This window comes from Leopardus geoffroyi, chromosome A2, assembly GCF_018350155.1.
Source record: "Leopardus geoffroyi isolate Oge1 chromosome A2, O.geoffroyi_Oge1_pat1.0, whole genome shotgun sequence".
Classification (NCBI taxonomy): Eukaryota; Metazoa; Chordata; class Mammalia; order Carnivora; family Felidae; genus Leopardus; species Leopardus geoffroyi.
In genome coordinates, this window is record NC_059331.1 from 96,989,356 (window position 1) to 97,003,689 (window position 14,334).

General features: G+C 35.0%; 1 protein-coding gene across 6 annotated transcripts in view; it reads left to right on the forward strand.

Moving 5' to 3' along the window:
• The window catches only part of VPS50 (VPS50 subunit of EARP/GARPII complex), a 143,183-nt gene that overhangs the window by 91,631 nt on the left and 37,218 nt on the right, over positions 1–14,334 (forward strand). For all 6 annotated transcript variants that reach the window (XM_045494784.1, XM_045494782.1, XM_045494779.1 and 3 more), the window contains 3 exons: positions 5,165–5,255; positions 8,097–8,273; positions 12,066–12,184. In XM_045494784.1, coding sequence (XP_045350740.1) covers positions 5,165–5,255; positions 8,097–8,273; positions 12,066–12,184 — 387 coding nt within the window. The remainder of the gene's footprint in view (positions 1–5,164; positions 5,256–8,096; positions 8,274–12,065; positions 12,185–14,334) is intronic.

The following is a 14,334-nucleotide window of genomic DNA, read 5'->3' on the forward strand; positions in this document are numbered from 1 at the left end:
CCTCTGGCACAGTTTTGAATACAAGTCATGACAAGTGAGGGGGGGGGGGTGTCTTAATTGTGCAGTGCTTTGTTGTTAAGTATGATATTTGTGGTAGTCGGTTGTAGATGCTTTGTATTAGATTAAAGAAATTCCTAAGAGACAAAGTAGACTTTAAGTCAAGAAGTATTGCTAAAAATAAAGACAATACTTCATAATAATAAGGGGTTACTCATTAGGAAGAACAATAATTCTAAATTTGTATGCCCCTACTGACATAACTCTTAAACATATAAAGCAAAATATTCAGACTAAAAGGAGAAATAGACAATTCTATAATGATAGAATTTTTTTATATACCACTTTTCATGATTGATAATGAAAGCAGGCAAGAAATCACTAAGGATATGTGTTTGACCAACATTTGCCTCATTTGTGTTTGTGTGTGAGAGAGAGACACACACAATTACAGAATATGTATTTTTTTTTTCAAGAGCACACAGGACGTTTATCAAAATTGATCATCTGTTGTGCCATAAAGCAAGTACTTAAAAAATGTCAAAACGGGGCGCCTGGGTGGCGCAGTCGGTTAAGCGTCCGACTTCAGCCAGGTCATGATCTCGCGGTCCGTGAGTTCGAGCCCCGCGTCGGGCTCTGGGCTGATGGCTCAGAGCCTGGAGCCTGTTTCTGATTCTGTGTCTCCCTCTCTCTCTGCCCCTCCCCCGTTCATGCTGTGTCTCTCTCTGTCCCAAAAATAAATAAACGTTGAAAAAAAAATTTAAAAAAAAAAAAAAAATGTCAAAGGATTGAAATTATAGAGATTATATTCTCTGACCACAGTGAAATTAAACTAGAAATAAGTAACAGAGAGGTAACAAGAAAAACCTACCAGTTTTTGGAAATTAAGCAACCTATTTTTAGTGGTCAAAGAAGAATCATATTGGAAGTTAGAAAATCTTTTTAAATGAATAATAATGAAACCATGACATCAAAATTGTGGGATTCACCTAAAGCAGAGGGGGGAGAGTTTCTAGCTTTAAGTTCATGTTTTTGGAAAAGGAGAAAGTTTTAAAATCAGTACACTTAACTTCACTTTCAAAAACTTACAAAGATGACAGCAAATTAAACAAGAAGAAACAGAGGGAGAAAAATGATAAGAGCAGAAATCACTGAAATAGAAAGCAAATGTATAGTAAAATTCTATAAAACTACTAGCAAGACTGAACCAAAAAAAAAGAAAACCAATTATCAATATCAGCATTTAAAAAGAGGGTATTTATAGATCCTAGACATTAAAAATATAATAGAGTATCAACTATACTTCAATTAAAAAAAGAATACAGTAAATGTTTAGTAACATGAAATTGACAATGTAGATGAAAAGAGCAAGTTTCTTATAAAACAAAATTTAATAAGGTAACAAAGTGAAATACAGAAAATCTGAATAGACCTATGTATTTTAAAGAAGTTGAATACGTACTTTAAAACATTTCCATCTCTAGGCCTGCTGCCTTTCCTGGTAAATTCTACCCAACTTAAGGAGGAAAAATCAACACCACTCCTTCAGAGAATAGAGGAAAAGGGAATGCTTCATAACGTATTTTATGAGGTCATCATAGCACTGGTACCAAAACGTAACAAGGACATTACAAAAAGAAAAATTATAGGCTAGTATCTCCTAAAAATATAGATGTGAAACTTCTAAACAAATATTAGCAAATTGCATTCAGTGATACCTAAAAAGGATAATAACATCACAAACAGATAATGTTTAAGAGGGAGAATAAGGTTGACTAAATATTTAAAATTAATTTAATTTACTAACTAACAGGATATAGGAAAAATACCATAAAGATCATCACAGTAGGTGAAGAAAAAAATTTTGATAAAAAAATTCCACCTTATTTCATAATTTTAAGAAATCATGTTTCTGTGTAATTTTTACTTTCAGTCTAATTATGGCCTTATATTTAAAGTGTATCTCATGTAAATAGCATGTAGTTTGTTTTGTTGTGTTGTTGTTGTTTTATTATTTTTTTTAATGTTTATTTATTTTTGAGAGAGAGAGAGAGAGAGAGCAAGCAGGGGACGGGCAGAGAGAGAGCGGGAGACACAGATTCTGAAGCAGGCTCCAAGCTCTGAGCTGTCAACACGGAGCCCGACATGGGGCTTGAACTCTCACGAATCTTGAGATCATGACCTGAGCTGAAGTCAGACGCTTAATTGACTGAGCCACCCAGGCACCCCCAATGTTGCTGTTGTTTTTAAATCCAGTCTTATGAGTTTTGTATTTTGTTTGAACGGTTTTTCCTATTTCCATTTAATGTATTCATTGGCATAGTTGAGTTTAAATCCATCATATTGTTTTATTTCTAAAAGTGTTATTCTTTTTTCATTTATTAATTGTCCTCCTTTCTTTTGGATTGATCATACATATTTTTTACTTTTATACTGTTTTTTTTCCCTCAGTTAGCTTCTTAAAAATGGATTCTTATAGTGGTCACTGTCATTTCACTGTGCATTCCTGTTCTGTTATAGTTGATCTTAGGTTAGTATACTTCCAGAGTAATGTAAGAACCAACTTTCTAACTGCATTTACTTTGTCTTACCCTTCTAGTGTTTTTCTATGTTTTTATTGTATACTTTTACTTCCTGTCTTATTTTTTGTATACTCCTTATGCAGGAGGGGGTTTACTAAAGCTGCTTTTGTCTGTGAGTTGGTACCTTTTATCACTGTAATAGTTTTATATTATTAGGTAATAAATTGCTGTGAGCTTAACAGCTTAAAACAACATCCATTTATTGCGCCACAGTTCTGAGGTTCGACGTCTGGATCAGCTTGGTGCTCAACTTTAAGGTCTCACAGAGCCAAAATCAAGGTGTAAGCAGGGCCGGGCTCTAATCAAAAGGCTTTGAGGAAGAATACACATTTGAGCACATTCAGGATGTTGGCAGAATTCAGTTTCTTATGGTTTTAGGATTGAGATCCCTATTTTCTTGGTGGCTGTCAGCAAGGGAACATCCTCAGCTTTTAGAAGCTGCTCACCCGTCCTTGCACATGACCATTTCCATCTTAAAAGCCAGTATTGGCACGTTGAGTTTTCTCATGCTTTGACACAAACACAGAGGAAAAGACACACACAGAGAAAGTAATATGAAGATTGGCAGAGATTGGAATGCTGAGGCTACAAACCATAGAATGGTGATAACCACCATAAGCTGAAAGAAGCAAGGAACACATTTGTAGATGATGTTTGGAGCTTCTGCAGACAGTATAGCCCTGCTGACACCTTGATTGCAACCTGGTGAATACTGTTTCAGACGCTGGCCTCCAGAGCTGTTAGAGAATAAATTTCTGTTGCTTTAAGCCACTCAGGTTCTGGTGGTTTGTTACAGCAGCACCGGAAACCGATACAGAGTGGAATTCCCAGGTTAAGTGGTAACTCCACGCTTAATGTTTTGAAGAACCCCCAAACTGTTTTCCAAAGTGGCTGCCCCATTTTAAATTCCCATCAGCACTGTATAAGAGCTCTAATTTCTACAGATCCTTATCAATACCTGTTATTGTCGATCTCTGAGTATAGCTGTCTCAGTGGTGTGGTGTCTCATTATGCTTTTGATTCCATTTCCCTAATGACTGATGATATTCAACATTTTTTTATATGCTTATTGGTCATTTGTGAATCTTTGCAGAAATGTCTGATCAAAACCTTTGCCCATTTCTCAGTTGGGTTATTTGTCTTTTTATTGTTGAATTGTAAGAGTTGTAAACTTTTATAGTTCTGAGTTCTTACATTAGGTCTATGGTCCATTTTAGTTCATTTTTGTATATGGTGTGTGGTTCGGGCACAATCACTTTTGGAATATTCTCAGCCATTACCTCCTCAAATATTGCTTCTGTTCATTTCTCTGTCCTCTCAATTCAGTTGCATGCATACTAGATGTTTTGACTGTGACTCATCTATCTTTTATGATCTTTTCTGTTGGTTCTTTTATGTTTTCAATTCATGCTTCAGTTTGGATAGTTTCTGTCAATCTGTCTGTCTTCTGTTTACTTAACCAATTTTTAACTCAAGGTGATTATATTTTTCAGTTACAGAATGTCTGATTCTCTTTTTGTTTTTATTACTGCAATTCTTTGAAATTCTGTTTTCTACCCATTTTGTACTTCTTTTTCTCTATTTTATTTAACTTAATTATAATAGTTATCTTAAAGTCCCCCTCTGTTAATTTTAATATTTGGAGCAGTTTTTGCTGTTTATAGATTTACCTATTTATTGTCTCTTTACTTTAGAACCTGTGGATTTTTTAAAAAATCTAGATTTTGGTTTTGGCAGTTTAGTAATAACAATGAAGCTGTTACAAGAAGGGAAAAGTAGGGGCGGGCACTGGCCCTTTGTTTCCTGGGTCAACTGGAAAGAAGTAGTTATTCTTCTGGAACTGCCTATATAATGTACGATATATGTATATCGTACATTATATATACATATATACATATATACACATATATGTATATGTGTATATATGTATATACATATACATATATATATATATATATATATATATATATATGATCCACGATAGACAGTAAACTGCAATAGCATTAAAAAAGTAAGAAGAGATCAATATGATGTAAATGCTGTAATGATGTAAGTGCTGGCCATATAAGTACCATATTTGCTAATTTAATTTGTAAATGCTGTGTAGAGATAGGGACTGAGCTAAATATATTTGGAGACTGATAATCATCTTGATCTTGTGGCTTAGTAAGTATGATTAAGATCTTTGCTGTTTAGCATAAAGCATTTATTAGTGTTAATGATCTCATAAACTTTGTAAATTATTTCTCTGCTTTTTGGCATTGATATATAATTAGCTAGGGATAGTTTAAGTATGTGAATTGGTGAGTAGCTTTTAGTTTAATCCCTTAATTAAAATATCATTTCCTGTACATTATTTTTGTAATAAAGATATTGTGAGTTTAGTAAATATTTGAGAATTTTTTCTCTTAATGATAAGATAGTAACAAGTAAAAGTAAATGTTTGTGTTTGCTGTGTTGATTTGAATGGATTCTCAAAGTTGATTGTGATTATGATGATAATTCTATAATCAAATTTTATTTTCTTAAATCTTGTGTGCAGTTTACTTTTCTCCTAACTTTTTGGAGTGTTTTCTTTTTTTAAGGACACGGCTTGATGAATTGAGAATGTTTCTAGAGAATGAGACCTGGGAGCTTTGTCCTGTTAAGTCAAATTTCAGCATTTTGCAACTTCACGTAAGTATTTCTTAGGAACAAATAAATCTGTCTTTTATTTAGTCATCTTTTTTAAAAAACCCAGATATTAAAAAATCATTCATAAAATCATTAAAGAATAGTGTCTTCCTTCCTTACTTAATAGTGATTAATAGCAAACCTCTTTTGTAAGAGTGATCCTTGTATAGATATCAAAATCTGTCTCTTTTTACAAATTCTGTTTATGCACTTCAGGAAAGCTCTTTTGCCTAATCTTTTTCTTTTGATTTCAGAAGAATATCTAGTAATGATTTATTTAAATTTTGCAGAAAATTAATCAGCTGTATTTTGATGGTCTTTAATGAAAAAGCTTATATTTACAGAATATTTGTAATTTCTTTTTTTTTAATTTTAAAATTTTATTTTAGACAGAGAGCTCAGAGAGTATGCAGATGGGGGAGAGGATTAAAGAGAAAGAGAGAAAGAGGGAGGGAGAGAGAATCCCAAACAGGCTCCACCAGTGCAGAGACTGACATGGGGCTCGATCTCATGATGCTGGGATCATGACCTGAGCCAAAATCAAGAGTTGGACGCTCAACCTACTGACCCACCCAAGCACCCTTGTTTGTCGTTTCTTAAAGGGACTAATAGATTCTTAATTTATGTTGCAACTTGTAAATGTGCCTTGTAGTGAGACAGTTCCTCGGGAATAAAAGAGGTACTTATAAAAAATACTCTTAATTAATTTTTATTAGTTAATTTATTCCTTGCATCTTTATAGAATATATGATCTATGAAAATATTAATTGAGTTGTTTTCTAAGCCTTGGTTGAAACACACTTGTAGATAAATACTCCTTGTGTGATAGATGATGATCTACAAATACCAATGTCAAAACACAATATATAAACTTAGATCCCTGCATTAAAGATCCAGTATGTTTAGCTTTTGCCCTTGGAAGGAATGGCATTCTACAAGCAACTTTTGTATTCTGGATAAATGTAAAGAATACACGATTAAAAGTTTTATATAAGGATAGTCTTTATGGTTTTTTAAGAGCTAACTTCTTATTCAGTTCTATCATATTGCCTTCCTAGTGTGGAAATATTAAATACAGTGAAATGTGTTGATTAATAAATGCTTGAAAGACAGCAAAATTAACATTGATTTTAACATAATTTTAGAAATCTTAATATGATTCCTTAACATTATTTAGAATTCTAGCATTGATTTTAGAATCCCTATTTAAATAATTTTGTTTGAATTTGTATTTAACTATCAAATTATGTTTGTGTATATGAGCACATGTACTTGGTGTAAATATAAAACAATTTTTTTACAAGATACATTTGAAATATTTCTATCCAATTGAACATTATCTCCTTTAAAGTAGTTACCTTGAATTTTCAGTTTTGCAAGGTGGATAAAGATCTACTGTACAAGATTTTGCCTATAGTTAAAAGTACTGTTATTATGCACTTAAAGTTTTCTTAAGACAGTAGTTCTAGGGGTGTCTGGCTGGCTCAGTTGGTGAAGTATGCAACTCTTGATTTCAGGGTTGTGGGTTCAAATCCCATGTTGGGTGTGGAGATTAATACTTAAAATCTTAAAAAAAAAAAGAGAGTAGAGGTCATGTTAAGGGTTCTAACAACTATTTTAAAAAGTAGTCACTTTAAAAACTATTCACAACTGAGATCGTGTTCACTTGACACATGTACTATAGATTTGGTTTTAAAAATCATCTCATTAATTTAGCGTCTTCCCTTGTTTAGAATGATAAAAATAATGGCATTGTTTTTAAGCATTATTACGATTTTGATTTAATGTGTAGTTGCAATTTAAAAAGAAAATAACCATGTCATTTGAAATTTAACAAGCCTATGTAACTTTTAAGAATATTATCTTTGAATATGAAAAATGTGAAATTTAGTATTAATATTAAAAAGATTAAAAACATTACCAAATTGCAAAATTACCAAATTTTTGTGAAAAATCATCAAATCAAGAGTTTTGGAATTCAAATAAACTTTAAAGATCATTCCATCTTTTCCACCAATAAGCAATGTGATCTTGAACTCAGCACTGAATCCCTCTGGACTACTTCAGTTTCCTCTTATGAGAAATGCATGATTTGTGCTGGGTGCTACAACTCTTTAGCATTAGCATTGTGGTTCTCTTACTGTAGATTGACTCTCTCATTTTATAGGTGAGGAAATTGAGGCACAGAGAATCCAGGTGACATTCCCAACATATGTAAGAAGTTAATGGAATATAATTGATTAATGGCAAGCTTTAGGTCTAGAAGATGTTATCATTTGACCTCAGTATGTGTGTTTGTGTTATCTGCTTCTAGATATATGAAGAAAAATAAATGCAAGTTTATAGAATGAAAGTTTTTAAGTTCTTCACTGCAATATAACAAAGAAAGATTTTGATGTATTTTTGTAGAATATCTTAAATGGTGTAAACATATAAGTATACAAGGTGTCTGACCTAACAATTTTTATTGTGGCCTTTTTATTGATTAAAACCATATTCTGCTAGGTCTTTGCTGCTATGTGAAATTTTTTAGAATTATTCAAATTCAAGTTGTTTTCGAAAACTTTCTGTGCAGTTCCATAAAGTAAGCCAAAAGTAGCTTGATTTAGGTAATGCTTCTTAAAGTGATATCAGCAACTGAGTTGTCTTTAGGGAAAACTTTGAGCATATATTTTCAAGTTTGTGTTTTCAGACAACTTTGAAGATTAAAAAGTGAATAACCTGAAGAATCAGGTTTAATTTTTTTTTCTCTAACTCTGCATGTACATTGATGGAATATATTATGTACTTGAATTTTATTGTTGTTGCTAAAAGATATCTGACTCATTTTTTTTTAATGTCTAGGAATTTAAATTCATGGAACAGTCTCGTTCCCCATCAGTTTCACCTAGTAAGCAGCCAGCCTCAACTTCTTCAAAAACAGTGACCTTGTTTGAGCAGTACTGTAGTGATGGGAATCCATTTGAAATTCAGGCCAACCATAAAGATGAAGAAACAGAAGATGTCCTGGCTTCTAATGGGGTATGTAGTGTTTTTAAAACCTATTGTGGAATGTAAGTGAGATTTTCTTATTGAAAAGTGTTCTCTACCCAAGGAGCAAGGTGATTGGCTAGACCCATTTATCCATCCACCACCCATCTTCCTACCTATATGCTTATATACCTGCGATAACACTTGTACAGTAATGGCTTTATAGTATGCTCTGTTGAAAATGTCCTTTTGAAGAATACATTTTGCCTTTATGTTTATTTTGTGCTCTTATTAGATTTCTGTATGTTCTTACTAGATTACTGAATCAGGTAGGGGTAGTTTCTTCACTGCATATTTATGTGATTTGTTGGAGAGATGGATGAGGGAATAGATCATCTGTACTTCTCATCCTCTCTCTTGGGCACCTGAATCATTTTGTCCATGTTCCTTTATTTGAGAGAGTAATGTCTTGCTTGGTTACCTGGCCGGGATGTTTAGAAGTACAATGTTTTCACACTTTGAACAGCTCAAAAAACATAATATAAACCAGAGTTTGTGTGAGTTAATGGAAAGGATTTGAAGGCAGTTGGAATGAATATCACCTTTGTTATTTATTAGTGTTCCTTGGCAACTTATTTTAACTTTGTGATCCTCCGTTTCCCTATATTTACAGTGAGGGAATGCTTACTTCACAGTAACCTGTGTCTATACAGTTTTTAATTTGGATGGGTTCATCTGATCTTCGTCACTTCCAGACGGACCCTGTATGATTTTTATTTTAGATTTAATGAAGCCGAAGTGAAACTGTTCAGATTTGACAAAAATCTGTTGAAATTGTGTGTGTTTTTAGTTTTGGCATTTTTATTTTTTGTTTAGTGAAGATATAATTTAAAAAAACATTGCCATGAAAGTATACCATTTGTTATGTTTTATCATAAAGTAGAAATTATTTCATAGGAAGCTGTACTTACAGTTGTAATTTAGTGATTCTGGGTGACACTTTGCCTCTATAAAGCAGACTAAACTGAGAGGAATTAAAAGTCTTTTCAACATTTTGAAATAATATATCCACCTGTACTGATGATTTGCTAATTGAATCTCGCATAGCACTTGATTCTCATTATTCGTGTCAATTGTGTTCTATAAAGTCCCTCTGAACGCTGAATTAGTAAATACAGAACCATTGTTCCTAGGTGAAATACGGGATTCAGTTCCTGTGAGACTTTGGTCACATTTTCATCAACCGATCAATGTATAACCTTGTTTTATGTATGTTTTTGCTTAAAGACATCTAAGTTAATATAAGGTGTTGGTCTATTAACGTTGAACTCACAGCCAGCAGCACCATAATTCCTGCCTGAACGAAGCTTATCTAACACATGTATTTTTACTATAAGATATACTACAGTCTTGTGCTCAGGAGCACTAGACAAAACTTTTGTCCTATACTTAGGAGCCATTCTAAACAGTGAAATCACCAGCAAAAAGCACAGATATTTTTTAGATGTGGCACTAAATAGACAGTGAAATGGACATTGTTTAAGTAAGAGAGATGAAGGGATGCCTGGGTGGCTCAGTTGGTTGATCATCTGACTCCTGATTTCGTCTCAAGCCATGATCCCAGAGTCATGGGATTGAGCCCCACATTGGGCGCCATGCTGAGCATGGAGCCTGCTTAGAATTCTCTCTCTCTCTCTCTCTCTCTCGCTCTCTCTCTCTCCCTCCCTCCCTCCCTCCCCCTCTGGTCCCTCTCCCCTGCTCGTGCTCTCTCTCTCTCTGTCTCTCAAGTAAATTTAAAGGGACGCCTAGATGGCTCAATCGGTTGAGTGTCTGACTTCGGCTCAGCTCATGATCTCGCGGTTCATAAGTTCGAGCCCTGTGTCTGGCTCTGTGCTGACAGCTCAGAGCCTGGAGCCTGCTTTGAGTTCTGTCTGCCTCTCTCTCTGCCCCTCCCCTGCTCACACTCTGTCTCAAAAATAAACATTAAAAATTTTTTTAAATAAATTTTAAAATAAAATAAATACAATTTCTAAAAAAAAGAAAGATAAATGAGGCAAAAAGGTAGAGCGTTACCTTGTTTGCCTTCAGCTAGGAATGTGCATTTTGGGTAACTCAAAAGTTTCTGCATACTCTATGCATATCCATGGTTGACAGTGAAGGTGTCGTGAATGTTGGGGTTACAAATAAAGTTTAGCAAGTAGGGAAGTTTGCAAACACAGAATCCTTAAAAATGAGGATCTCTCTTGGGGCGCCTGGGTGGTGTAGTCGGTTAAGCGGCCGACTTCAGCCAGGTCACGATCTCGCGGTCCGTGAGTTCGAGCCCCGCGTCGGGCTCTGGGCTGATGGCTCAGAGCCTGGAGCCTGTTTCCGATTCTGTGTCTCCCTCTCTCTCTGCCCCTCCCCCGTTCATGCTCTGTCTCTCTCTGTCCCAAAAATAAATAAACGTTGAAAAAAAAAAATAATGAGGATCTCTTGTACTGTGGAATCATGAAGCTCTGTTGTTATAACCAGAATGTCCTGGTGTGTGTGAATTACCTTTCTGAATGTTATCATGATCACATTGTATACAAGTGGGTAAGAATGCCTATAGAATTCTTGTTTGTTGTTATTAACATGTGATCTAATCTTTCTAGGTACCACATAAGTTCTTGAGAGTTAAGGTCGAGATCTTACTATGGCCTGTCCCACTGCTTTAGACTTTCAAAAAAATGTGTTGAATTAGGGGACCAATTTCTTTCCATGTTGTCTTTATACTGGTCTCCTCAACTGGAATATGGGGATAAAACTTTGTCATAGAATTGGTTTGAAGATTCAGTGAGAAAATTCATGAAAACACTTAGCACTTAACACTGAAGAAATGTTAGCCATTATTTAATCATACTAACTTAAAATATTAAGTGATAATGCTATTGCTGCAACTGCTTTCTTTCCTGACTCTGGACTCCACTGTCCTCTCCCATGCTGGCACTGGGCCATGGTGCCATAAAGATGATGAAAAGGTTAGATAGGCACCCTTCCTCTCAAGAGGAAATCCACCATTTTTGCCCTTGCTCTCATTAGTCCCATGGTGCTAAGCATAATTTTCTAAGCCACCCTTGGAATTAAATCTCCTCATAATAAATTAGAACGTTAGCATGTGTGTTGTAAGAGTTTATTACACTGAATTAACACTTCCAGAGTGCCAGAATTGTACACTCAACCTCTTTATAATGAATTAGCAAAATGGAAGTATCATGAAACGACTTGGAGGAAGAGACGAGATTTTTTGTTTTTAGTCAAATGTACACTCTTTTCCTCTCCTGAGAGCTATCAGGATTCTTGTTTTTGTTTGTTTGTTTTCTTTATGTGGAGATTTGATTTTTTAATTTTTTTTTTCAACGTTTATTTATTTTTGGGACAGAGAGAGAGCATGAACGGGGGAGGGGCAGAGAGAGAGGGAGACACAGAATTGGAAACAGGCTCCAGGCTCTGAGCCATCGCCCAGAGCCCGACGCGGGGCTCGAACTCACGGACCGCGAGATCGTGACCTGGCTGAAGTCGGACGCTTAACCGACTGCGCCACCCAGGCGCCCCAAGATTTGATTTTTTAGGAGACATTTAGAAACTTTTGTAGGTATAATGTTTGTATCTTATTTTCCTTTTTTTCTTTTGAGCTGGTTAAGGTAGATGATGGAGAAAATGGAAATGATTACTATGATTCTTGATGGCAAAATTAAAAATGAATTACTAAGAACTTTCTTCCATAAACTACTTCTTAAAAATTGGATACTTTTGTTGTGTTGAAAGATTCCAAGAAAGGTTGGCTGTTCATACCCATTGTTGAATATACTGTGTTTTCTTCAGTATGAATCTGATGAACAAGAAAAAAGTGCCTATCAGGAGTATGACAGTGACAGTGATGTTCCTGAGGAGCTAAAACGAGATTATGTGGATGAACAGACAGGTGATGCACCTGTGAAAAGGTAATTGTTCTTAGATTGTATGCTTTTCTATGTTGTGGTTAAGAAAAAACAAAAAACAAAAATTAAATATCTCTGTAGGTTATGATGTCATGTGACAAGTTGATATGTTTTTAAATGATTCCTGCAAGGTTAAAAAAATAGTTTTTATTTTTTTATATTGGGCATAATCAAAGGGCTCTTAATTTAGAGAGCAGTGGTTTTTGCAGAAAAACAAACTTTTGATTTATAAAATCAGAGCTGTCTTTGGAGGCAGTTCCTGCTTCACATAAGTTAAAAAATACCTCAAGGAGGAAGGGCACCTGGGTAGCTCAGTCGGTTAAGCATCTGACTTTGGCTCAGGTCATGATGCCGTGGTTTGTAAGTTTGAGCCCCACATTGGGCTCTGTGCTGACAGCTCAGAGCTTGGAGCCTGCTTCAGATTCTGTGTCTCCCTCTCTCTCTGCCCCTCCCCCGCTCATGCTCGCTCGCGCGCGCGTGCTCTCTCTCTCTCTCTCTCTCTCTCTCAAAAATAAATAAACATTAAAAAAAAGGAAAAAAAAACTCAAGGAGGAAAGTAGTCATTTGTTCTGTATGTGGAGTTTCTGCCTCAATCTAGTAAATGCAGAGAGTCTCCACTCATTTTTCCGATGTCAATTACATTTACAAATATATTTGGGCCTTCTGTTAAGGTTCCTTCATTGTTTTGTTTCTATGATAAACTGTCCTGTTCAAAAACTATGATAATTACATAAGAATTTTTTGTCAACTTCTCCCACTTAAATGGGCTGATTCTTAGATGTGAGTGAGTTAATTTCATGACTGAGCATCAGACATTTAGTGACTGCAAATATACTTTATTCTTAATGATAGACTTAAGTACATTCTGCCCTACTTTTTACCCCCAAAGTACCTAGTTAGTACCTATTTAATTTGAAACCCTAATCAATATAATTTCTCTCCTCAAAAATGATCTACTTGTGTGGTAATGGATATTTTAATGTTAAAAATTGTTTCCATTTTTTTTCACATATATATGATGTTTAAATATCTCCCATCTATGATCTGTTATGAACCAAGTAGAACTGTGTTGTTGGACTTCTTCACTGGATATTTCGGGTATATTTTGGCTAAAAGGAAAGCTCTAATTGAAATGAACATGTAAGATAGTGTCTGCCAGTATATGTGTGTATATACTTGCATTTTTTTGTAGGGTTATGCAGTTACCCACCTAACTTACAACTAAGAAGTATGAATAATGTGAACTACAACCTGCATTCGATCAATTACTATCAATTCCAACCTCAAAGTGTCTCTAGAATTTATCAAAATGTCTTGTATTTCACTGATATCATCGAAATTCATGCAAAAATCATCTCTGTGCCAGATCATTGGATCAGCCCCTTACCTTGGCTACCTGTGTCTAGTTTTACCCCCTCCTAATCCATTCTTGGATACAAATGTAGATTTTTTTTTCTTTTTTTTTTTTTTTTTTTTTAATTTTTTTTTTCAACGTTTATTTATTTTTGGGACAGAGAGAGACAGAGCATGAACGGGGGAGGGGCAGAGAGAGAGGGAGACACAGAATTGGAAACAGGCTCCAGGCTCTGAGCCATCAGCCCAGAGCCTGACACGGGGCTCGAACTCACGGACCGCGAGATCGTGACCTGGCTGAAGTCGGATGCCCAACCAACTGCGCCACCCAGGCGCCCCTAGATTTTTTTTTCTTAATCTAAAAATTTGATCATGTCATTTTTCTGCTTAAGATTTGTATTCAGGTTAAGATTCATACTCTTTAGATGTGATTGCCTTCAGTGACCTGGCCTTTACCTTTCTTCTTACCACTTTTCCCTCAGCCCACGCATTCTCCATGCTGGCATTGCGAACTCTATGCTTCTCTGAGCACACTCTCTTCTTTTACCTCTGTGTCCCCCCTTTTTTTCTGTACTTATCACATAAGTTCTACTTTTTCTTTGAACCTAGTGTCATACCTAACCGCAGACTCTGTCATTATACCTTATGTTTTAGATATTAGCTTTAGATTCTATGTTTTTATATTTATAAGTCTGAAATCAGGATGTTTGGTACATTTGATACAGAATTTCCCTGAAACATCTATTTTTTAAAGTAACATAGCTTTTTTTTAAGTTGTTAATTAATGTCTTTGAATCAAA